At 41.6% G+C, this 27,073-nt stretch overlaps 1 protein-coding gene across 3 annotated transcripts in view; it reads right to left on the bottom strand.

Moving 5' to 3' along the window:
- Positions 1-27,073, bottom strand: part of LOC140211503 (uncharacterized) — a 211,065-nt gene that overhangs the window by 146,220 nt on the left and 37,772 nt on the right. For all 3 annotated transcript variants that reach the window (XM_072281269.1, XM_072281270.1, XM_072281271.1), the window contains exons 6-7: positions 24,576-24,703; positions 12,354-12,647 (exon numbers count right to left, since the gene is read on the bottom strand). In XM_072281269.1, coding sequence (XP_072137370.1) covers positions 12,354-12,647; positions 24,576-24,703 — 422 coding nt within the window. The remainder of the gene's footprint in view (positions 1-12,353; positions 12,648-24,575; positions 24,704-27,073) is intronic.

Consider the following 27,073-nt stretch of genomic DNA (forward strand, 5'->3'; position numbering starts at 1 on the left):
AACCAACAACTTTCACAGCACATGCCAGTGATGTTGAAACTGATTCCGATTCTGATCTGTTGCATGTTTTGAATTTAACACAATAATGTTCAAACAGATCCAATCTACTTTTCTCAAGTCGTAATGAGACGTTAGAAAACGCCATTGCAAATGAGATAAATATTTGCACTGATTATATCTATTTAGAGATTAGCACAGTAACAGGCCCTTCCAATGAGCCCACACTGCCCAATTACACCCATGTGACCAATTAACCTGCTGACCCCTACGTCCCTTGGACATTCAATTAATTGCATGAGCCATTCTTTTAAAAATTTCAATCAACTTTCAAAGAATCATTTGAATGATGCCAGTGGAATGAAGGGCGGGGGGGGGGAGCGGAGTAGGGCGAATAAGCTAATATCTGCCTATACAGTAACACAAGAGATTCTGCAGATATCACAACATACACCAATGACATTAAACCTGATTCCGACTCTGAGATGCTGGAAATCCAGAGTAATGAACTCAGGAAGGGTCTCAGCCCTAAACATCGCCTGTTTATTCCTCTCCATAGTTCCTCCAGCATTTTGTGTGTTATCAGCCTATACTTGTTACACAGGATGGGATTAAATTTTGGTTGGATTTAGATTTAGATTAGATTTATTAGTCACATGTATACTGAAACATACAGCAAAATATGTCTTTTTGCGTACAAAGCATATTCCTCTTATTTAATTATTATTTAGAAATACAGCACCCAACAAGCGTCCCACCACAGCAACCCACCTACTTAACCCTAAGCACAGGACAATTTACAACGACCAATTAACCTACTAACCCAAGCATTTTTGGAGTGTGGGAGAAAACCCACGTATTCCCTGGGAGAACGTACAAACTCCTTACAGATGATGCCAGAATTGGACTCCGAATTCCAACATCCTGAATCATAGAGTCATAGAAGAGCACGGCACAGAAACTGGCCCTTCGGCCCATCTAGTCCATGCTGAACCATTTAACCTGCTTACTCTCATCGACCTGCACCGGGACCGTAGCTGTCCATACCCCTACCATCCATGTACCTATCCAAACTTCTCTTAATAGATCACTATTATAAGCTGCAATAACATCACACTAAATGACATGTTAATACCATTTGCTACATTTATGTGTTTTGGTGTAATTGAGATGTTACCTGTCATAGGCAGAATGTACAGAAACAATGCAAAGTCAGTGTGACTGTGGGAACATCCATTCTGGTGTGAAAGGTCCACAAATCAGACAGAACGTGTGAGCTCATTTCCATGGAGCAGTCTGAGAACTTTTTAAACTTTCATTTAGAAATTTTTGTTGTTGAAGACCAGGCCAACATGGAAAATCTGTTTGCACTAACTACAATCAGATGTCGGTGACTGAACTACCTCTGGAAGAGATTTTCTGTCTTTGCTGCAGTTTAATGTCTGGAAAATCATGTGCAGATTGCATCCGGATTTCCAGTGTTCATGAGGTGTGTGGGGATAAAGTTGCCATGAAGGCAACATAAATTGTTCCATTTAGATTGTCCTGTAGTGATTCAGAGGTTCATCCACCTGACTGTGGAATAAAGCAAAAGTGATCATATCACTTTAAACGTTTGTGTCTTCAATCTGTTGCTGTTTCTTCTTTGTGATCATAACAATATCTTAAGTCTGAAGCTGAATGAGGTCAAATTTCCTTGACATTTGCATTTAAATCCTGCTCTACTTTAGACAGAGGATCCATGGAATCAGCCACTTAAACACAGAAAATGATGGAGGAATGCTCCAAGTCAGGCAGCATCCATGGGGAGAAATAGAGAATGGCTGAGATCCTTCATCAGGACTTGAAAGGAAGGGGGAAGAAGCCAAAATAAGAAGGAGGGGTGAGGGGAAGGAGTACAAGATGGCAGGTGAGGGGAGAGGTGGGTGGATGGGGGAGGGAGGATGAAGTAAGAAGCCGGAAGGTGATAGTTGGAAAAGGTTAAGAGCTGAAGAAGGAGGAATCTAATAGGCGACTACAGTGGGCCATGGAAGAAAGGAAAATGTCAATTGTTTATTCCTCTCAATAGATGCTGCCTGACCAGCTGAGTTCCTCCAGCATTTTTGGCACTTGTTCTACTTGCAGGATAAGTGCAAGGATGGATATCATTAGGGAGGGACAAATGGACAAGGGTCCAGAATATTCTGGACATTGGGAAAAAGATATTTTGGATCCTGCCCTTGGCTGGGAGAGTCTACACCTCCAGTGAGCGGGACAGGGCTTCACCCGGGCATTCATTAGGACCAAGATGAGAAAGAGTTATAAAGCTCCCAAAAGGGACACAGCATCAAGGTGGAAGTCAGTTTCACAAAGGCTTCATCGGAAGAGAACACGATGAGAGCCTACATACCCAAGGTGGGCTTTAGGAACAAACCTCCCACCTTAATCATTCAGAAGCAGTATCTGGTTTAATATCTCTAATATATATTACGAAGTTTGTTTTATGCAGCAGTAGATTGCAATACATAATCATAAACATTGTAAACTACAGTTTACATTGTAAACTTCCTGAATTGTTGAGTGTGTGTCTTCAGGCTCCTGTACCTCCTCCTGATGGTAGCAATAAGAAGAGGGCATGTCCTGGACTGGATGATGTGAATCTTTAATGATACATGTACCTTTTACAGGCATCACTCCTTGAAGATGTCCTGGATGCTAGGGTTGAACCTCCAGAGGATGGAAAGATTAGGGATAGTGAGTTGTGGGCATGTTATGTTGGCGGAGGGAGCATGGCAACACTTGCGCAATCCTCGCTGATTTGATTCCACGCAAAACTACGCATTTCACTGTATGTTTCAATATACGTGTGACAAATAAAGCTAATCTTTAAAAAGTTCTGGTGGAATACTGAAAGGGGCAAAGAAGCCCAAGTTATATCTTGGTCACCGCCCAACTTACACAAGTGAGGTGCACAAGTTATGCCACAGGCAGTTAGTGGGCTGTTATTTTTATTGCTTGGCTCCATATCAACAATCTAAACAAATTTCCACATTCCCCGCAGATACAGCACAGCAAAGTAGAGGGGGTTTACAGGAGATTTATCAGAACGCTGCCTGGATTAGAGAGCATGTCTTGTGAGGATAGTTTGAATGAGCTAGGGATATATCTTTGGAGCGAAGGAAGATGTGACGTGACTTGATAGAGATGCACAAGGTGAATAGAGACATCGATCAAGATTTAGCCAGTGACCTGACCTTTTTTTTTTAAGGTAGTTAGAGGAGAGTATAGGGTGGCCAGGTGGAGATAACATCTCTACCAAAGGAGGTGTAAGGCTCTCCTTCCCTCCACTAGCCTGCAGGTCACCCTTGGGCAAGGTGTAACACCTGCTTAGCCCCCCCCACCCTGATCAGGGACACGGGAAGCCATGGGAGCAGGTGGTGGATGGTCGTATGAGCAGCTGGTGCACATCACAAGTCCTGGTTATGAGACCACTGATGGCAAACAGACAATCTCCTCCGCAGCCTCTGCCCATAACCTTTGATGATAAGACCATAAGACATAGGAGCAGAATTAGGCATCCCCCCTATCACTCTCCCTTACACAGGGTGGTGAGTGCATGCAATGTGTTGCCAGGGCTGGTGGTTGAAGCAGCTACATTAGAAGCACTTAAGAAACTCTTGAATAGCCACATGGATGAAAGAAAAGTCTCGGGCTGTTTAGGAGTTAGATATGAGGGTTAGATTGATCTTAGTTTAAAAGGTCAGCTCAGCATAGTGGGCCGAATGCCTGTATGTGCTGTAGAGCTTTATGTTCTCAAACTGATTTAAAGTGTCTTCAGATGTAGTAAGTAATCTGATGATGTTGGCACTTTGACTCTGTGAGATATGCTGGAGTGTGGGAACATTCAGAGAGTATACACTGCACAGCTGTGTGATGCGGGATTGTTATGGCGATGGTATAAAACACTGAATGCTGTAGAGTTCTTATTCATCTACACTGAGGCCACGTAAATAGCTTTTCTCGATGATCTCTGTAGGTCAAACTCCAGCTTTTACAGCTCAGTTCCAGATACAGCTGCTTTCCATTAGTTCCCCACCCCCATCCACTCTCTCCTCTCTGTGGTGTGTCTTCTAGTAGCAGGCAGTGATGTAAGATGAGACAGATTTTCCCAATAAAATTCTACAAATCTATTAACTCACCACATCTAGTCATCTCACCAACGTCTGCTTACTTGAAAAAAAAACACCCTTTGCATTTTCTTCTTAATATTTCCATTTATCATAGGGAGACGCTTTCATTTTCAAAAATACAGCATTGTAATTCTGGTTCATACGGGTTGACACATCTAATTTTTCTTGCACTAGTGACTTTTTCCATGGTTAGACTCTATGAGTGCAACTTTCTGACAAATTCATTAAGAAGCTGGCACAGCCACAAGCTCTCTGTCAGCTTGAAGTAAATTGTTGAGTTAATCCAGTCACCGGAAAGTATTCGGTAAGAAGTGATATATATTTGGGCACTGATTAAGACTCCAGTTGGGGGGAAGAAAAAGAGGCATATGTCAGATATAGGCAGCAGGGATTAACAAACTTGAGGGACTAGAAAAAGAGGAAAATCAGGGTAAAAAGACAACATGAGATAACTTTGGCAGAAAAGACAAAGGAGAATCCAAAAAGATTCTATAAGTTTATTCAAAACAAAAGGGTAACCACGGAAAAGAATGAATCCCCCGTAGGATCAGTCTGGAGTCACAGGAGATGGGCCAGGTCCTGAATGGGTTCTGAAATAAATGAATATAATAAGATGGTCTCTTGATCTCACAACACACACAAAATGCTGGAGGAGCTCAACAGGCCAGGCAGCATCTATGGAAAAAAAAGTATAGTTAACGCTTCGGGCCAAGACCCTTCATCAACTGTACTTTTTTTCCATAGGTGCTGCCTGACCTGCTGAGTTCCTCCAGCATTTTGTGTGCGTTGCTTGGATTTTCAGCATCTGCTGATTTTCTCTAGTTTGCTCTTGAGCTCCCAATCTACTTTGTTATGATCTCTCACCTTACAGGTTTAATTATGTATTTATTTAGAGATACAGCCCTTCCAGCCGCTCTGCCCCAGCAACGCCCGACTTAGCCCTAACCTAACTGCGGGACAGTTCACAATGACCAATTAACCTATGAAGCAGTACGTCTTTGAGCCGTGAGTGGGAACTGGAGCACCCAGTGAAAACCCACACATTTCACAGGAAGGATATACAGACTCCTCACAGGTGACATCAGAATTGAGCTCTGAATCCAAAGTCCCAAGCAGTAATAGCAACCCACAAACTGTGGCGCTCGCTACACTTTCTCTCAAACAGCTACATTTTGTACTACCCTGGTATAGTTTTACCTCAATGAACTGATCTGTACAAACAGTATGGAAGATAAGTTGCTCACTGTCTCAGTACATGTGACAATATTAAACCAATGCTTCTCATCTGTATTCACGGTGTAGAAGATCTCTTTGATCATACCAAGGTCGCTTTCAGCATCTACTCAATCTCATACAATTAAAGAAGAGTACTCTGCATTTCTATCTGGTCGATCTGATATTTTCCACATGACATTGTACCTGTCATTTCTTGCCCATTTATTCAGGAAATTTGCAAATTAGAGGGAGGAAAATGGTTTGTTTTGTTGTTGTTTTGTTGCTTGTTGGGTTCTGTGTTGCTCTGCCGAACATTGTGGGCATGCTATGTTGGTGCAGGAATGTGTGCTGTTCCCAGCACGTCCTTAGGTTGTGTTGGTTGTTAACGCAAATGAACATATTCCACTGCAGGTGATAAATAAATGAACCTGAACCTAAATGGGTCATTTTGTCCCCTCCTCCACAGAGCTGGTGGAAAGCTGGGGACCAACACTGATCCTTGCCAACTCTTCTAGTCATTGACTGCCGATCTGAGAGTGACCTATTCTTTCCTCTCTATCCAACTCCCCAACACCTTATCAGTAGGTTCACACCATTGATTGACTGCATTTGGAGTAAGGTGTCCCGATGCTGCGATGTCCTTCGAGGTCGTGGCTCAGACGTCTATCTGGGCGGGTGAGTGGGGGGTGGGGGCAACTTGCTTTGCTGTTGTGGATGTTGTTGTTCTTGCTGCTCGTGTTGTTCTGCTGAACACGGTGGGCTAATTATGTTGGCACCGGAACTTGGGGGGGGGGGGGGGCGGGGGACTTGTGGGCTGCCCCCAGCAGTGCTGGCTGTTAACACAAATGGCTCATTTCTCTGTCTGTTTCGATGTACACGTGATCAACTAATTAACTGAGCCTGAATCCGATTCCAGCTTCCCGAGCCTTACTGACAAGATTTCATTGGGAAACTTCACAAAATACTTTCAGAAAGCCAGGCAAACCACAGCCACAAGTTCTGTCATATCCAATCTATAGGTAACATCCCCAAGGAACTCCAGCACATCAGTGAAGGACTTAAGCTAAGCTCTCTGATTTTTATTTTTATTTGATTTTCACTGACAGTTACATCTGCCTTTCATTATACAAACCCAGGCGAACAATGTTCAAGCCTATTATTCTTTTCATGGTCGTCTGTTATTGCATCATACTTTAAAGTATCTTCCTAACTACCAACGTTAGTTTAACAAGACACTTTTTCCCTGTTTTCTCTCTTCTTCCCTTTCTGAATAGTGGGGTCACATTTCCTACCATTCAGTCCTGAGGAATAATGCCAGAATCTGTGGATTATTTATTTCATTTAGAGATGCAGAACGGCAACAGCACCCTTCTGGCCCAACGAGCTACAGTTACCCCCGTGTGACCAATTAACCTACTAACCCGATCACAAATAAGAGAAAATCTGCAGATGCTGGAAATCCAAAGCAACGCACACAAAACACTGGAGGAACTCAGCAGGCCAGGCAGCATCGATGGAAGAGAATAGTCAATGTTTCAAGCCGAGACCCTTCAGCAGGTCTCAGCCCGAACTACTTTTTTCCATAGATGCTGCCTGGCCTGTTGAGTTCCTCCAGCATTTTGTGTATGTAACCGACTAACCCGAACAGCTTAGGAAGGGGGGAGAAAACCAGAGAAAGATGGTAACGAGATCATCCACCATCCCCACAATCACCTCTTCAGAATGCTGGGAATCAAAGTTCAAATTTCAAAAAGTACATTTATCATCAAAGTATGTAACCTTGAGACTCATCTTCTTGCAGGCAGTCACAAAACAAAGACACACAATAGAACCCATGAGAAATCCCGCTCAAAAAAAGACCATCAAACATCCAATATGTGAAAAACAAATTGTGCAGATAATAAAAGAGTAAACAAATAATACACAGAACATGATCTACTGAGTCTACAGTCACGGACCCAGTTCAGTGCTGAGGAGGGTGCGGATGGCTCTAGGCCACAGGCTGCAGAGTCACTTCAGTGAGGCAAGTAAAGACTCATGGTGTAGTGAGCTGAACACCAGGTTGTCCTTCAACCTTGGCCTCGACTCCCCAAGTTTTTTTAAATCAGGCTCGACGTTTAAATCAACTAAGCATTGGTTCATTTCTTGCTTTGGGCCGAGCCCCACTGCTTCAATCTGGTCTGAAATTTCAATCCGGCCCAAAGCCAATACAATCCAATCTAATTGTTTCATCCTTGCAATTTAGCACCTTCTATTGTCACCACTTCTCTGGAATAGTTTCTGATTGATATCTACTTCCTTCAGGTCCTCTTCCTTCCTAAGCCCGTGGTTCTCTGATATCTCAAGTATTCTTGCATCTTCTTCCATGAAGATAAAGAAAGCAACTGTTTATTTCCTCTGAAATTTCCTCATTCTCATTGTTATACAGCACCCTTTGGAGAGAGGCACTCCAGACCAACTTGTCCACACTGACCAAGGTCATCACATGAGCCTATGCTTGGTGTGTAAACTATCAAATTAGATTTATTTATTGAGATACAGCACTGAGTAGGCCATTCTGGCCCTTCAAGCCACCACACTCATCAATATCCTGATTTAACCCTAGCCTAATTATGGGACAATTTATAGTGACCATTAACTAACCAACTGGTACATCTTTGGGCTGTGGGAGGAAACTGGAGCAGGCAGAGCAAACTCACACAGTCATGGAGAGAATGTACAAACTACTTACAGACAGCGGCAGGAATTCTTCCACTTCCTCTGGCTCTTATTGTACCTTTTGTATGGGAAAAACTCACTGCTCAGGCTCCCTTCAAATCTTTCCCCTGCTCACCTTAAACCCATGCCCTCTAGTTTCAGACTTGCTTGCCTTGAGGGAAAAAAAAATGAACCATCTACCTTATCTTTAAACTTAAAAGACTTTTTTAAAAACCTCTGTAATCCCTCGATTTCCTACACTCCAGGAAAAAATGTCCCAGCTTACCAGTCTCTCCCTATACCTCAGGTCCTTATGACCCAGAAGACTAGATAATAAAATCTGCTTTACAAGTTCTCCCCTCTCTGCCTAAAGGGATCCATGTTCTATCTTCCTTTCCAGTCCTGATGAAGGGCCTTGGCCCGAAACATCGACTGTTTATTCCTCTCCATAGACCCTGCCTGACCTGCTGTGTTCCTCCAGCATTCTGTGTGCGTTACTTTACATTTTCTCTTGTTGGTCTTTACCTTTCTAAATACCTCATCCAAAATCTTCCAGTCTGTTTTATAGGGTCATTGAGCACTATAGCATAGAAACAGCCCCTTGGGCCTACCTAGTAAGTGCCAAACTACAAGAATTTTAACCCACACCTGGACCCTCCGTTCCCCTCCCATCCGTGTTCTTAACCGAACATCTCTTAATTGTTGAAATCGAACCCACATCCAACAGTTCAGCTCGTTTCACACTATCACCCGCTGAAGTTCCCTCTCATGTTCCCCTCAAACATTTCACCTTTCACCTTTACCCCATGACCTCTAGATCCAGTCTCGCCCAACCCCAGTGGAAAAAGCCAGCTTACATTTACTTCATCTATACCCCTGATAATTTTATATACTATACCTCTATCAAATCTCCCCTCATTGTCCTAGGTGCCAGGGAATAAATTTATTTAAATATGCTGGAAATCCAAAGCATCACATGCAGTATGCTGGAGGAACTCAGCAGGTCAGGCAGCATCTATGGAAATGAATAAATAGCTGATGTTTCGGGCCAAGACTCCTCTTCAAGGCCTACGGATGTTGCCTAACCTGCTGAGTTCCTCCAGCATCTTGTTTGTGTTGCAATAAATTTATTTATTATATTTATTTAGGGATGCAGCACGGTACAGTTCTTACCTATTCAACTTTTCCCTTACTCCCAGGTCCTCAAGACCCCATAATGTCCTTACAAGTTTTCTCTGCACTCTTTCAATTTTATTGATACCTTTTCTGTAGGTAGGTGAGCAAAATGGCACACAATTCTCCAAATTAGGGCTCACCAACATAGTGTGCAATTTCAACACAATATCCCAACTATGTTTCCTAATTACATATTTCTTGCCGGTAATATTCCATCAGGCCTTCACTTCATATTCTCCTTTGCCCTTTCTACCAATTTTGTGCCAACCTATAAAAAGTTAAAAGTTTAAATTCAAGTTTTCGGTCATAAACAAAATATTTCCACAAATAAGTTAAAAAAAAATAATTCAAAATGCATGTAGTGCGCAGCACAGGCAAACAGTAAACACCGAGATCTTGGTGGTGGTACTCATTAGTCTCACAGCCTGAGGGAAGAAGCTGTTACCCAGTCTGGTATTTCTAGTCCTGATGCTCCTGAACCTCCTTCCTGATGGTAGTGGGTCAAAGAGATTGTGGGATGTGTGGTAGGGATCCTCAACAATGCTTCAGGCCCTTAATCTACAATGCTCCCGGGGGCCGCATGGTAGTGTAGTGGTTAGCACAACACGTTACAGTACCAGCAATCCGGGTTCATTTCCCACGGCTGCCCGTAAGGAGTTTGTACGTTCTCACCGTGACTGCGTGGCTTTCCTCTAGGTACTGCGGTTTCTTCCCACAGTGTAAAAATGCACCAGTTGGTAGGCTAATTGGTCATTGTAAATTGGCCCCTGATTAGCTCGGGTTAAATTGGAAGATTGCTGAGCAGAGTGGCTCGCAGGGCCAGAAGGGCTTATTCAGTGTTGTATAGAAAAAACATAGAAAACCTAACAGCACAATAAAGCACATTCAGTCCACAAAATGTATCTCGATAAATAAATAAATGTCACGAATGGGAGAGTAGTAAAATCCTCTATCCTCAAGTCATAGAACTTAGCTAATCATTCCGGGCACACACACACCTGTAGCCAATGCATGAGTTGGTAAAAATGCCACAAACAAAATCAAAAAATAAGTTTCTGGCAATTATGTTTACAGCTTCCTAAAGGTAAATTATGTCATTGTTCAACAGAATGCAGATGCACAAGGCTCAAGTCAACTCTATAGAGATACTAAATAAGCTAACATAATTCTGAGAAACAAGTGTTCCACAGACCTTGATCAGACTCCCAGCAGCTGCCGACTTGAAAGGGTCTGTTCAAAATGTGCTTTTATTTTGTAACTTAGCAAATCCGAACCTTACACGAAAGTGGGTCGACCATTTATATTAGCAATAGATAAAACAAATTGGATTTTCACATCTCCTTAATTTTTTCCTCCAATAAGATCCAAAAAGTTTTAAAGAATGTTTTTAAAGATTAGCTTTATTTGTCACATGTGCATTGTAGTATGCATCGTTTTGTGCCAAATCGAACCAACGACTATTTTCCAGGGCAGCCTGCAAGTGTCACCATGCTTCCAGCATCAACGTAGCATGCCCACAAACACACTAATTCTAACCATATGTCTTTGGAATGTGGGAGGAAACCAGAGCACCCAAAGGAGACTCACTCAGTCATGGGGAGAACATGCGAACCCTTACGAACAGCGGTGGGAATTGAACCCCAAATTTACAGCTGGTGCTGAAAGCACTGCGTTAACCACTATGCTACCATGCCACCAAACATTAAACTTGGCTCGAAGCCCCAGTTTGAAGAACTACTCACAGAAACTCGGTGTGCAACTAATGCAAAATTCCCCTGCGTTCAGAGATTCAAACATCAAGTTCCACCCACCGATGCCTCAAAGTTAATCTATCGCTAGACATACAAAATAACCTTTGCCTCAGAAGAGAACACTGTTCCATGACACGTTTTGCTTAGGGTCTCAAAAAGCCTGAAATTGTCTGAGATTTTGCACTTAATATCTGAGAAAGGATGTGCTGGCATTGGAAAGGGCCAAAGAAGGTTTAAGGGAATGATCCCTTGAATGAAAAGTTTAAAGCATGAGGAGTGTTAGATGAACCTGGGCCTGTACTCACTGGAGTTTACAAGATTGAGGTGGATCTCATTGAAACCACCAAATGTTGAAAGGCCCAGATAGAGTGCACGTGGAGAGGATCTTTCCAATGGTGAGAGGGTCCAATACCAGAGGGCACAGCCTTCGAATAGAGGGATGTCAATTTAGAATGGAGATGAGGAGTAATTTTTTTTTGCCAGAGAGCAGTGAATCTGTGGAAATCATTGCTACAGGTGGCTGTGAAGGTCAAGTCATTGGGTATATTTAAAGCAGAGGTTGATAGGTTCTTGATTAATAAGGTCATCAAACTTTATGAGGTGAAGGTAGGAGAATGGGGATGAGAGGGATAATAAATCAGCCATGATAGAGGGGCACAGCAGACTTGATGGGCCAAAAGGCCTAATTCTGCTCCTATGTCAAATGGTCTCCCTTATTACAGCCAATTATCGATTAATCAGTCAATTCCGATTCTGCTTGCCTCATTTTTGTAAGCACTGTAATAAGAGGCTTTTTAGGGTGTATGAGATGTCCAGGGAGGGGAAGCACCTCTGGTGAAGGGGCATATCACATCCATTCTGTGGCAACTCTCTCACCTTCAGACCCCCAGACACTCAGTTCTTATCTGTGGCTCCAAGCACCTGTTTGCATGTGACAGTGGCCATACCTTGGTACACCACTTCAACGCGCAAAACCAGGCGGGGGTAGCCCAGTGGGCCTCCTACCCCAGCAAGAGAGACACACGCCTGTCCTACCATGCAAAGTCGGCACTGGCAGACCGGATGGATGAGACCAGCAGTGAGATTCAACAGCCAAGGGGGCAGTTGTGCTTCATGGAAAGCGAGGGGCATGACAAGGCCCAGAAGGACTAAACTGGGGGATTGCTGGGCAGCACAGCTTGAAATGCCAGAAGGGCCTATTCCATGCTGTATCTCAAGAAATAAAAAATAAAACCCCAAAAAAGGCCCATTGATTATTATATTAATAAATACCATTCCAAGAGGTGAAAATGGATTTCTAAGGTACACACTATATTATTTATAACTTCAAAGAAAAGGATAGTCTTACCTCTGAAGCAGTAGGCATCAAATTTTGTGTTAGGATCCGGAAACCCAGTCCTGTTGTCATATCGGTACTTGGTCCGCACTCCGACCAGCCCCCCTCCACACTGAATCCTGGCATGGACGATGGGGTAACGCACACTGCCATCCGCCAGCCAGCCATAGTCACAGCGGTCCAGGCCTTGCTTCCACGCGGCGTGCAACTGACCCGTGGTAGCCAACCGAGCATTCCTGCGCCTGCATTCCAACTTGGCTTCTGAAAACGTCAGCTTTCCTGGCGCTGAGATGTGGAACACGTTCCCTGCGGAAAAATAGAGGGAAAAAAAAATGTCAAAATTTGCAGCAACATGGAGAAAACACAGAATGGTGCATCATTAAGGACCATCACTATCACAGACATGCCCTCTTTCAATAATAATGTCAGGGAATAAATTGTAAATAAATAAATTATGTATTTGTACACATTTTCCCATATCTGTACTTGTAACTTTATTTGTATATAATTCCTTATCCTTTATAGTTATTGAATGTTGTTTCTCAGTGGCATGTCACACCAACACACGGTAGCAAATTGCTAAGAGATGTAAATATATATGGCAGAAAGGTGTAACCTCAGTCGGTATTCATCATTAAGAACCCCCATCACCCAGGACATGCCCTCTTCTCATTGCTACCATCGAGGAGTTGGTACGGGAGCCTGAAGGCACACACTCAACGATTCAAGAACAGCTTCATCCTCTCTAGATCTGATTTCTAAATGGACATTGAACCCATGAACACTACCTCATTACTTTTTAATATTAATTAATATACACAGTATATGTAATTCTTACTGTCATTTACATTTTTATTATGTATTGCAATATACTGCTGCCACATAATGACAAATTTCATGACATGTGCCTGTGATAATAACCCTGATTCTGAGTTGATCCTTGATCCTTCTTCCTTGAGGGGATGAGATACAGAAGCATGAAGATGCACACTCAACAATTCCTGAACAGCTTCTGAATGGTCGATAAACCCATGGACTCTTCCTCATTATCTTTTCACTATTTTTTTTATTATAACATTGTAATTTTTGTGTACTGCACTGTACTGCTGCCGCAGACAACTTTCACAACATATGTCACTGATAATAAAGTTATTTCTGATTCTGATTTGCACAGGATTTTGTATTGTTTCTTATCATTAGTTAGATTATATTCCTCTTGCTGCTTTCCATATACAGTATAGCATGGGAACAAGCCCTTCAACCCACAATGTTGTGCCAAGCTAATTAAACTAATAATTAAATGCTTAACTAATCACTTCTTCCTAAACAATGTCCATCTCCCTCCCTTCTCTGAACATTCCTGTGACTGTCTAAGACCTTTTAAGCAACTCCATCTGCTTGCCTTCATTACCACCCTCTTTCCTTTTGTTTTTTTAGTTTGACCCTATCAGGAACAATTTAAGTTTTAAAAAATAAAATTGCTAAATTTATGTTTGCTGTTCAGACCATCACACCATAAATTATAGGAGCAGAATTAGGCCATTTGGCCCATCGAATCTGCTCTGCCATTTCATTATGGCTGATTCATTTTTCTTCTCAGCCTGCCTTCTCCCCATATCCCTTCATGCCCTGACCAATCTATGAACCTCTGTCTTAAATATACGTAAAATCTTAATCTCCACAGCTGCCTATGGCAATGAATTCCACAGATTCACCACTCTCTGACGAAAGAAATTCCTCCTCATCTCCGTTCCAATAGGACGCACCTCTACGCTGAGACCGTGTCCTCTGGTCTTAGACTCCTCCACCATAGAAAACATCCTCCCTACACCCACTCTATCAAGGCCTTATTTTTTGCTTATTATAGGCTCACTTAATTGTTTTCCTAAACGTTGGGAGTTATAAAAGTTAAAGATGAGCTTTATTTGTCAGATGTACTTTGAAACATACAGTGAAATGCATCATTTGTGTCAAATAATATCAAGGAGGGTAGTGCTGGGGGCAGCCCACACGTGTTGCTATGTTTCCGTGCCAAAATGTCACGGCCACAACTAACCCTACTGTGCCATCACCTAATCTTGTTATTAAATCTAATACTGTTATTAGATATAACAATAATAACAATGTTGTTATTGAATCTAACATTGGTGTTTAATTGGAAAGGTGGATCCAAAGAACAAGCTTTGGTGGGGTGCCAGAGTAGCAGAGTGTTTAGTGTAATGCTGTTACAGCTCCAGCGACCCAGGTTCAATTCCCACTGCGGTCTGTAAAGAGTCTGCACATTCTCCCCATGACCAAGTGGATCTCCTCCCAGCGATCCAGTTTACTCCCACAGTCCAAAGACGTGCAGGTTAGTACGTTGATAGGTCACATGGGTGTAATTGCATCACACAGGCTCATTGGGCCAGAAGGACCTGTTACCGGGTTGTCTCTAAATAAAAAGCAGAAAATAAAAACTGGGATTATCCCAAATGCGCATCTTAATCCCACACCAACAAGATACATTTTTTGCTGGAAGTCAGCATCCAAATGAGGGAAGGATATTTCCCTCACTTTATTTGTGCCTAACTCAGATGTTGCATCGCACATATTGGATTACCTGAAGGAACAGGCTAAAACCATTCAGAAAGAAGGTTACGGGTGAGCTGTGTGCTCCCTCAACCAACTTTCTACACAGAGGCCAATTTTTCTGCAATTCCTTAGGGACAAAAAACTTATTTATTTTCCATTTCAGGATTTGCCATCTGTTAACAGTCTCTCTCCAAGAATCCACATAAAATCACCACCCTAGTGTCATGCCGCAGTTGTTTGACAGGGATAAGTTTAAAGAGAAAATCTACACTTGTGATCTGTAATGAGATAACAGAGTGGATCGATGGTCTTTGAAGATTTTCCTAAGCACTCTAACTAAAGTAGCCAAAATATTGACCAGTCTTTCTCTTTTACAACCTGCTGATGGTATTTCCAGCATTTCCTGCTTCTGTTTTAGATCTTTCAACATTTACTGATTTTCCATATGTATCATAGGGTTCTGCTGCCAGCCTACCATCTTCATTCCCGCCCTCAACTTAAACATTAAAAACCCCATACAAATGAAAAATTGGCAGGTTCTATAATGAGCTGCCAATCACAACATTTGTATTTTAAAAATTGGCACTAAGTTCAAAGCTAAGGCCAGACAGAGACTCAGGTTGATAACCACAGGTGCTAGACAGATCTAAAAGGTCAAAGACACCTCCCCCTTGCCATAACACAATCAAGGTGCTAGTCTGTTTGTGTACTTAACTTGTAACAACATAGCCTCTCCAAAAAAACCTCTAAGAAAATCTGTTCTGAAATGCATTTGATTTATGGAACGGGAGGTGGGTCTACTTATAAATTAATCTTTGGGAGTGACAGTACAAAGAGATTCAAGTAATAAAATGTAAAAATAAGTCCAAAGAATAACCCGTTGTGCTAAAGACAAATCTCAAATTCTGAAGTCACAGCTAATTAGTCATAACAATCTGATTATTCTAATCGTCAGAGGAGAGAAAAAAATTCATGAAAATTTGTCATACAATTCAAAAGCTTATGTTTTTTTAATTTAACTTACAATAGTATGCAAAAGTTTTAGGCACATATATCTCAGGTGCCTACGACTTTTGCACAGTACTGTATTTGTCAATGTGGAGTGGAGAGCGTGTTTGTAAATCTGGCAGGAGCAAAGGATGTTGGGAACAGTGAGGGTGGAGCGCCATGGGGGGGGGGTGTGGGAGAGGTGGCAGAGGAGTGCCAGGGGCAGGGGGTAAGGCAGATACAGACACACCCAGCCCTGAAACACCAGGCAAGGTCATTTGAGTCCAAACAATTGGTTTATTGATGATCATTGCAGAATGTCTCTCTGGTGCTTCCCACTCCCTCCCCTCTCCCTTCCCCTTTTCCCAATCATGATTCCCCTCTCCCTGCCCCCTTCCCACACTCAGTCCACAATAGAGACCTGTATCAGAATCAGGTTTATCATCACTCACATGTCATGAAATTTAAACGCAAACAGGAATTCTGCAGATGCTGGAAATTCAAGCAACACACATCAAAGTTGCTGGTGAACGCAGCAGGCCAAGCAGGATCTGTAGGAAGAGGTGCAGTCAATGTCCTGACGAAGGGTCTCGGCCTGAAACATCGACTGCACCTCTTCTTACAGATGCTGCTAGGCCTGCTGCGTTCACCAGCAACTTTGATGTGTATTGTCATGAAATTTGTTTTTTTTTGTGGCAGCAGTACAGTGCAACACATAAAATTAGTCATAGTCATACTTTATTGATCCCAAGGGAAATTGGTTTTCGTTACAGTTGCACCAGAATAGTAATAAAACCATAATAATTAAATAGTAATATGTAAATTATGCCAGGAAATAAGTCCAGGACCAGCCTATTGGCTCAGGATGTCTGACCCTCCAAGGGAGGAGTTGTAAAGTTTGATGGCCACAGACAGGAATGACTTTCTATGACAGTCAGTGTTGCATCTCGGTGGAATGAGTCTCTGGCTGAATGTACTCCTGTGCCCAACCAGTACATTATGTAGTGGATGGGAGACATTACTACAGTACTGTGCAAAAGTCTCATCACTCTAGATATTATATACGTACACACACACACACACACTGAAGATTTTGACACAGTACATTTTGTTAAAATTTGCTTATATTTTTTAAAAATATGTTTATTCAAAAGATGCACCATCTATTATTTGGTACAATTGGTTAAAATACTGATTGGCTGGCTGCAGTCTATCAGACACTGTAAGACTTGTATGTGTCCAGGATACGGAAGCAGGCAGGGAAAATCATTGCGGGCACTACCAACCAGCAAACTCCCAAAAGCTCTCTTCTGGAAAGTGCTATAGGACTAAAACAAAAAGCTTTGACGACATCTTAAAAGTTTTTTCCCCCAGCCAGTTACTATGATCAGTCATTCTAGTTAGACCTCTCCCACACCCCACTATCTATTAACTCCTCACAGCACCGCACTGTAGATTCTTTAAGCTATTTATGCACTGTTGTTTACATTGTAAATATATGCTGGGGTTTATGTACTTACACATATTTTATTTCATATCCAACCTATAACATTTAACTTTTTTTTAAACATAATACTTTATAATTGTTGAACGTTGTTTCTTGTTGCGTGTCACACCCTGAACCAACACACTAGCAAATTCCTAATACACGTGCCTACGGCAAATAAAATTTCTCCTCATGACTGCTTGGGTTTTCCTCCGGGTGCTTCAGTTTCCTCCCACATTCCAAAGACAAACGGGTTAGGGTTAGTAAGTTGGAGGCATGCTACGTTAACATTGGAAGCATATCAACACATGTGGGCTGTCTGTAGCACATCTTCACACCATATTGGTCGATGGTGATAATGACACATTTCACTGGATGTTTCAATGTACTTATGACAAATAAACCTAATCTTTAATCTTAATCTTTACAGTTGATCCTTGAAAGGACCAAGAAATGTTCCTTACTGTTAGACAAAATCCTACAAAAGGTAGTGGATTTGGCCCAGTACATCACAGTAAAGCCCACCCAACTACAGAGCACATCTACTGTACTGTACGTCAAATGCTATTGTAGGAAAGTAGCATCCATCATCAGAGATCCCAACCACCCAGGTTCTTTTCTTGCTGCTGCCATCAGGTAGGTACAAGAGCCTCAGGACTGGCACCTCCAGGTTCAGGAACAGTTACTACACCTAAACTATCAAGCTCCTGAATAAAAGGAGATAACTACACTCACTTGCGCCATCATTGAAATGTTCCTGCAACCAATTATCTCACTTCAAGGACTATTTATCTTGTTATCTCATGTTCTTGTTATTTATTGCTATTTATTTACACTTACATATGCACAGTTTGCTGTCTTCTGCACTCTGGTTGACCTAGCGTTGATCCTGTTTATAGTTACTATTCTATAGAGTTGCTGAGTATGCCCAGAGAAAAATGAATCTCAGGGTTGTATTTGGTGATACATACATACTTTGATAATAAAATTACTTTGAACTTTGAGCAACTGTAGTGTTTACAGTTTCTTATAAATTGTAAGAATCTCAGCTCTCATCCCTTGCAACATTATCTGACACCCTCAAGGTACTGATGCGCTAAGCAGGCTATTCAACTGCAGCCATCTGAACTTCCTTTCTGAAGTAGCACATTCTTTCCTAGATTGTACATGTAAGCAGGACGTTCCAAGTTCACAATCCTCCCGGGCGAGTCCAATCATGCCTTCGATTTACGCACATTTTAGCAAGGGATCACTGTGTAGTGATCCATGCTAGGAAGAGTTCTCCCATCAGTCGGGGTTAAGAAAAACACCAAGCACAGATCAACCTGAGACTTTGCAAACTACCAAAGTCAAAGTAATTTTTTTTTTAACCAAAGTCACCATATACAATCCTGAGGTTCAATCTCTTGCAGGCATTCACAGGAAAATAAAGAAATACAATTGAATTTATGAAAAACTATAAACAAAGACATACCAATGTGAAAAAGACAAATTGTGCAAATTTTAAAAATTCTAAGAGAATCAGTTGTAGAGTCCTTGAAAGTGACTCTGTTAGTTGTGGAATCAGTTCTGAGTTGTGGTGAATCAAGTTATGTACTGAAGCAGACAAGTGATTTAAGCATTCATACTCTCTTTATCTTAACACTGAATTTTGACTGTAGGGATGAATTTTCATATTTTAAAATCATATCTTAAAGTTATTATAAGTATATAGAAAAATATACTGCTGACCTGTTTCTCCATAAGGGTTAGTTTTACATTCTAATCATACATTCAGTTGTAAAGGCTGAATCATCATTGCAAATGATCAGCATTGACCTAATTTTCTCATTAACCCCAATCTGTTATCAGTAGGAATAACAACATACTACAAGTTACTTATTACAACTTATTACTTAATGAGCCGTTCCTTAATTTGTGCTCAATGGATTTATTAAACTTTCAGTCTAGTTTGGTGGAAGAGGCAAGAGATTGTACGGCATTTCAGAAATGGCATTTCAATGGGTCAATTACCAAATATTATTCCAACTTGATTAAAGGCAGCAAAAATGGAGTTTAGAAGAATGTGGCCTCATTGAAACCTATTGAATTTGAAAGCCTAGACAGAGTGGATGTGGTGAGGATATTTCAGCTAAGAAATGTCATTTTACTATGTCAAATCCCAAAAAAAAACATTCCAACTCGATAAAAGAAGGCAAAAATAGAGTTTAGAAGATTGAAGTCTCGGTGAAACCTTTTGAATATTGAAAGTCCTCAACAGAGTGGATGTGATGAGGATGTTTCCTATAGTGAGGGGAGTCTAGGACAAGAGGGCACAGTCTCAGAATACAAGGACGTTCCTTTAGAACAGAGATGAGAAGGAATTCATCTAGGCAAAGTGTGGTGAATCTGTGGAATTCATTGCAACGATGGCTGAGGAGGCCAAGTCAATGGGTATATTTAAAGCAGAAGATGATAAAATTTTGATTAGTAGGGATGTCATATGTGACGGGAAGAAGGTAAGATACTGGGGTTGAGAGGGATAATAAATCAGCCATGATTGAATAGCAGAGCAGACTGGATGGGCTGTATGGCCCAATTCTGCTCCTGTGTCTTATGGAAATATTTCTGAGAGTATGGATCTACCTCTGATAAATGTGCATGTGGATTTGCGCTCTCATCCATCCACTCTGCTTATTTGGAGAGTAAACATACATGGTAGAAAGAAAGAAACCTAATCAAGGCAGTCCCTTGGTCTGTTGGAACTTCGCTCGGCTTAGTCAGAGTTTCAGTCAGCTCCGCTTCACTAAGCTAACATGGTGAATGGAGAAGGAAACCATGACGATTCTTTAACTCGCTGCCAAACAATGGACTGAATGTTGACACTGGCTGAGAGGAGTCCTTTTCCTTATCTGAAGATGTCGATTATATTCCGCCCACCACTCCCAACAATCAGCAGTAAGTATGTAAAAAAATTTCAAGCATTTCCCTGTTCTGAGCATATTGCACTACTTCTGCAGCATTTTCATTCAAACTGTTTGATTTTCTTTTCCCAATGGGTCACTAAGGTTATCCAAAGAGTAACCAAAACAGGACGCTTTTGAAAATTTTTAAAAAGCGCATAGAGCAAGAACTGAAAGAGGCCATTCAGCCCATCATTCCAGTGCTTTCATTAAGATCATGATTGATCCTTTACATCAATGTTAATATTCTGAACAAATCCTATTACTCTGATTTGATCAAATCCTATATATTTGGGGAAGCACAGTAGTGGTTAGCACAATCACTTTACAGCACCAGTGATCAACAATCGGGGCTCAATTCCCACCACTGTCTGTAAGGAATTTGTATACTCTCCCCTTGACTGTGTTGTGGAGAGTCATGAGTTGTGGGCATGCAATATTGGCAACACTTGTGGGTTTTCCCCAGTGCAATCCTCCCTGATTTGATTTGACACAAATGATGCATTTCACTGTATGTTTCAATATACGTGCAACAAATAAAACTAATCGCTTTATCTTTTTTTTCAAGGAACCAGAGATTTCAAATCCAGTTCTAGAATTCATGATAAACTAACAATAAGAATTCCCCCTTTGTCCTGATGAAGAGTCTTGGCCCGAAACGTTGACTGTTTACTTTTTTCCATAGATACTGCCTGGCCTGCTGAATTCCTCCAGCATTTTGTGTGTGTTGCTTTACAAGAATTCCCTCTTCCCTCTGTAATGAGCTGATGTGCACAAAATTACTAGATGCATTTCTCTTGTAGTGACATCTCAGCATTCACACATCCATCAATAGAATTAGCAGTCTAGAAGACTGCACCATAGTGACTGCAGAATTCCACTATGATCAAGATTGCTGGCTTCAGTTAGCTTTTGGCAGCCATTTGATTGTTTTCAAGTGACAAACGGTGCACATGATCTTGTTAACTTGTTCATATGGGATGAATAAGTGGCTAAATTAATGGCAAACAAGTGCAATTGGGGCAGGGCGGTAGAGCAGGGGTTAGCACAACGCTTCACAGTACAGGCAAACCGTGTTCAATTCCCGTCGTTGCCTGTAAAGAGCTTTTACATTCTCCCTGTGATCACATGGGTTTCTTCCAGGTACTCCAGTTTCCTCCCACAGTCTAAAGATGTACTGGTTGATGGTTAACACAAGGAAATCTGCAGATGCTGTAATTTCAAGCAACATACATCAAAGTTGCTGGTGAACGCAGCAGGTCAGACAGCATCTATAGGAAGAGGTACAGTCGACGGTCCTGGCCGAGAGCCTTCGTCAGGACTAACTGAAAGAAGAGATAGTAAGAGATTTGAAAGTGGGAGGGGGAGGGGGAGATCCAAAATGATAGGAGAAGACAGGAGGGGGAGGGATGGAGTCAAGAGCTGGACAGTTGATTGGCAAAAGGGATATGAGAGGATCATGGGACAGGAGGCCTAGGGAGAAAGAAAAGGGGGGGGGAACCAGAGGATGGGCAAGGGGTGTAGTGAGGGAGACAGAGGGAGAAAAAGGACAGAGAGAAAAAAAAATGTGTATATATAAATAAATAATGGATGGGGTACGAGGGGGAGGTGGGGCATTAGCAGAAGTTTGAGAAGTTAATGTTCACGCCATCAGGTTGGAGGCTACCCATACGGAAATAAGGTGTTGTTCCTCCAACCTGAGTGTGGCTTCATCTTTACAGTAGAGGAGGCTGTGGATAGACATATCAGAATGGGAATGGGACGTGGAATTAAAATGTGTGGCCACTGGAAGATCCTGCTTTCTCTGGTGGACAGAGTGTAGGTGTTCAGCGAAACGATCTCCTAGTCTGCGTCGGGTCTCACCAATATATAGAAGGCCACATCGGGAGCACCGGACGCAGTATATCACCCCAGCCGACTCACAGGCGAAGTGTCACCTCACCCAGAAGGACTGTCTGGGGCCCTGAATGGTAGCGAGGGAGGAAGTGTAAGGGCATGTGTAGCACTTGTTCTGCTTACAAGGATAAGTGCCAGGAGGAAAATCGGTGGGGAGGGATGGGGGGGAGGGGGGGAATGGACAAGGGAGTCGCGAAGGGAGCGATCCCTTCGGAAAGCTGGGGGGGGGGGGAGGGAGATGTGCTTAGTGGTGGGATCCCGTTAGAGGTGGCGGAAGTTACGGAGAATTATATGTTGGATCCCGATAGGTTAATTGTTCATTGTAAATTGTCCCTTGATTAGGCTAGAATTATATCAGGGGATTGCTGGGCACATGGTTCAAAGGGTCAGAAGGGCCTATTCTGCATTGCTCTCAATAAATAAAAATAAAAATATTGAGGCGCCTAGCTTAATTAATAACAGCAAAGAAAGTTCAATGACTATCAGTTGGTAGAACAGAAATTCTGATTGTGCCAAATTCTTAACAGTTTCCAATTACTTTAATTTGATATTGATAATTAAAGTAAATGGGATCTTCTAAGAGCTTGGTCCAGGCAACATTTGGATTATCTGCTTCAGAGGAAATTTTGTTCAAGAGGTTTTCACAGAATGGTCAACATAGTGGGCCGTAGGCCTGTATTGTTCTGGAATGTTCATTGTTCTATGATCAGGAACAACAAACCGCAGAGTAAGAAGGAAAGGAAAACAGGGCGGGAAGAAACAGCAACTGGAAGCACAACACAAGCTCTTTAACATTACAGCAGGAAAGACGGTCACCCCTTTACATCCCCATAGACTGTGGCTTTATACCAGACGACCATAACACCCAGCATCAGAATCAAGCCATTCAGCCCAGTGAGTCTGCCCTGCCATCCCATCATGACTGATTTATACTCAGTGACCACTTCATTAGGTTCCTCCTGTACTTAATAAAATGGCCACTGAGTGTATACTCATGGTCTTCTGCTGCTGTAGCCCATCCACTTCAAGATTCGACATGTTGTGCATTCAGAGATGATCGTCTGCACACCACTGTTGTAACGCCTACTATCACCTTCCGGTCAGTTTGAACCAGTCTGGACATTCTCCTCTGACCTCCCTCACTAACAAGGCATTTTCACCCACTGAACTGCCACTCACTATGTTTTATTGTTTTTCCACACCATTCTCTGTAAACTCGAGAGACTGTTGTATGTGAAGATCCCAGGAGATCAGCAGTGTCTGAGATACTCAAACCACCCTGTCTGGAACCAACAATCATTCTATGGTCAAAGTCACTTAGCTCACATTTCTTCCTCATGTTGATGTTTGGTCTGAACATCTTGACCATGTCTGCATGCTTTTATACACTGTGTTGCAGCCACATGATTGGCTGATTAGATATTTTCATTAACAAGCAGGTGTACAGATGTACCTAATAAGGTGGACATTGAGTGTATTATTCCTTTCAGCCTCACTCACCGGTCTCCCCCCCGTAACCTTTAACACCTTTACTAATCAGAAACTTATCAACCTCCACTTTAAATATACCCAATAACTTGGCCTCCACAACTGACTGTGACAGGGAACTCCACAGATACACCAACTTCTAGCCTAAAGAAATTCCTCCTCATCTCTGTTCTGAAGGGACCTTCTTTCTGAGGCTGTCCCTCTGGTCCTCGACTCCACCATTAAAAGAAACATCCTGTCCACATTCACTCTCTATCTAAGCCTCTCCATATTCAGTCCTCATCCTTCTAAACTCCAGCAAGTCCAGGCCCAGAACCAGCAAATGCTCCTCGCATGTTTGCTTTCTCATAAGGCAAGATTGTTTAATTTCAAGGAAAACAGACTGAGAAGCGTCTCATCTTTTCATAACCAGCAACAAACAGGTGCTCAGGAATTTGACTAAAAGGACAAGTTGCCTTTAGAGATATGACTCATCAAAACAGCACCCTCACATTTACTTAAAAAAGACAAAGCTGTTCTTCATTACTGTTTCTTGTTGCGTAATACTGAATCTACTTTAACCAGGATGCTGCCTGGATTAGAGAGCATGTTTTAAGAGGATAGGTTGAGCGAGCTAGGGGCTCTCCTCTTTGAAACAAAGGAGGATGAGGGGTGACATGATAGAGGTGTAGCCGTTGATAAGAGGCATTGATAGAGTGGACATCCAGCACCTTTTTCCTATGGCTGAAATAGCTAATACAAGGCGTCATAATTTTAAAGGTTAAAGGGTCAGCATAATATCATGGGCTGAAGGGCCTATACTGTGCTATTTCCTATGTTCTATGCCCTATGATAAATGTCCAGCCATCAATAAATCCATCTTACCGTGTGTGTCTCCAACATAACAGTACACATCGTATGTCTCGTTGGGATCTCGTAGACCATATGTTCTCACACCTGGTTGTCCTTTCTTATCTGCATAACACCCAGGTCTGGGTTTGGTAATTGGATACCTAGGAAATTATAAAAAGACAGATTGTCTTTCATCCATTGTGTGCATCGGATAGGGCATAAATGATGAATTATCTTCATTGAAAGATCACGAAGGATGCCAACGTGTTTCAATGTAAACTTGTGTTTTCTGAATGTGAATGGCAGTGCTTTACATTATTGCCCTACTCAAGTAAGCCTGAGAAAGAGGGCAAAGATTTGCTAAATTAGCATTATATGGATGAACTTATACAATTGTGCAACACTTTTGATAGTGTTTCAAACACGTTGACTGTTTTGCTAATTTTCAAAACAACAATTTGTATTCAATATTCCCTCTAATTTTTTTAAATGGCTGTGCAGACCAACCATTGTTCTGAGCAGGAAATTAATTTTAAACAGCTTGTAAACTGTGCGGCATGTGAAACGTTTTCATTTGTTCAAAGAATTTTTTAATTTATTAGATTATGACTTTTTTTTGAAAGATCTCTTATCATAAGTCAAAATATAGAATTTTTCACATCAAACAAACACAAACCACAACTCACCAACACAAGTAAACGATGTCAGGCTGTCAAAGCAACTGAGAGGCACAATGCAAATTTTGACTAGGCAGTGCCGATGTTCAGTGAGACAGCGGTTTTTATTAACAATGAGCTACTGACTTCCATTCTGTGTTTATTGTTAAAATTGGTAACAGTGTTGTGACTTGAAAAACTGACTATGTAAATACATTGAAGCTCTAAAACATTTCAAAGGTTGTGGTACATTTAATATTTAGAAAATTTCTGGATTATATTCATGAATATATTTAATTACGATATTTTACTATTATATTAACATAGATTTCAAAATTATATCAGAATTTCAAAATTATATTATTATAAAAGAAAATTCCAGCTGCGCAGCAACAAAGGCTATGTGCATAGGGGCATTTCAGTTACTTCATGGCCACACACCCCTGCAGCTTAGAGGGAATGGTGCTAGTAATGGTGAGGTGTAGACCAATAGTGAGGCTGCTTTAGCTTCTTCACTGTTGCTGTGTAACATCAGCAGACTGATGCATTTTCCTCAAAATATTCAGTTCTATTGACCTCTGGTTGTTGCGTTGTGGCATCTAGATTGAACTGTGTTGATTAAATACTATATATAGTGGATTCTGGTTAGTTGGACCATCAGTTAATCGGAACACCCGCTCATCTGGGACAACTTTTAAAGAACAAAATCTAATCAAGAAAATAGCCAGGATTCCCTTCCCTCATTTGAGACACAATACCACTTAACTGGAGCAGAAGACTGTTGCCGAACAGTTTCTAACCTGCATCAGACACATTGCACTTGCATGAACAAAACATGGTGATTTGAGCGAACACTTTTTAAATAACCTCAGTTGCGTGTTCAAAAAGCAGCTTTTCTCACTGGTAGTTTGCGAGAAATAAACAGCAAGACAATTCAGAGCTGTTTTGCTTACTATGGTTTTAAGCATTCAGGCTTGGAGATGCCAGAAGTGGCTGGGAATGAAAATGAAACAACTTCACCTCTGCAACTACAGAGAATTTTGAGGTATCGACAATCATCTTAAATGTTACAATGAAAAGTAAGATTTGGAGGTTGCTATCATCAACAGCACTGTATGAAGCATTGATGAAGGGTCTCAGCCCAAAACATTGAGTGATTATTCCACTCCATTGATACTTGCATTTTGTATGTGTTGCCATAATTTGGTAGGCATTTAGATTTTCTGGTGAAATATTGGCATAATATGGTCAATCTGACATCAGAACGTCAATGCCATCATAAAGCCTATACCATTAATAAAGCCATTGGAATTGAAGGAGAACCACAATTGCATAATGCACACATACAAGGATCACTACATATGTTCTCAGGACACATTTTTGTGGAAGTAAATGACTCCCCAGCAGGACACATCTCAAACCACATATTGTGGCTTAAATCATTCAGATGTAGTCACTCTGAAAGAAGTATTGGCAGAGATATCAAGGCATCAACAAACATTGGTTTTCAACAATTCTCACACTGAAAAAAGGCCAACTGTTTCAATAAGTTTAGAAACACACTACTATGTCAATGACCATAAAGGAAATGAGGTTGGTTTAAACTTTAAGATAGCAATAACAAATGAGCTGACTCCAGTCCCAGGCAGATGGTTAGTAACACCTAATTGGGCATTATGGAGGTGTAGCAGTTAGTGCGATATCACAGGTCAGAGCGTCCAATTTCAGAGTTCAAACCCGGCGTCCTCTGTAAGAAATCTCTGTATGTGCTACCTATGGAAAGTGTGAGCTTTCTCCAGGTCCTCTGGTTTCCTTTCATAGTCCAAAGATGTAACGGGTAGGTTAATTAATTATTGTAAACTGTACCGTGATTAG

This window comes from Mobula birostris, chromosome 17 (assembly GCF_030028105.1).
Source record: "Mobula birostris isolate sMobBir1 chromosome 17, sMobBir1.hap1, whole genome shotgun sequence".
NCBI classification, from domain to species: Eukaryota; Metazoa; Chordata; class Chondrichthyes; order Myliobatiformes; family Myliobatidae; genus Mobula; species Mobula birostris.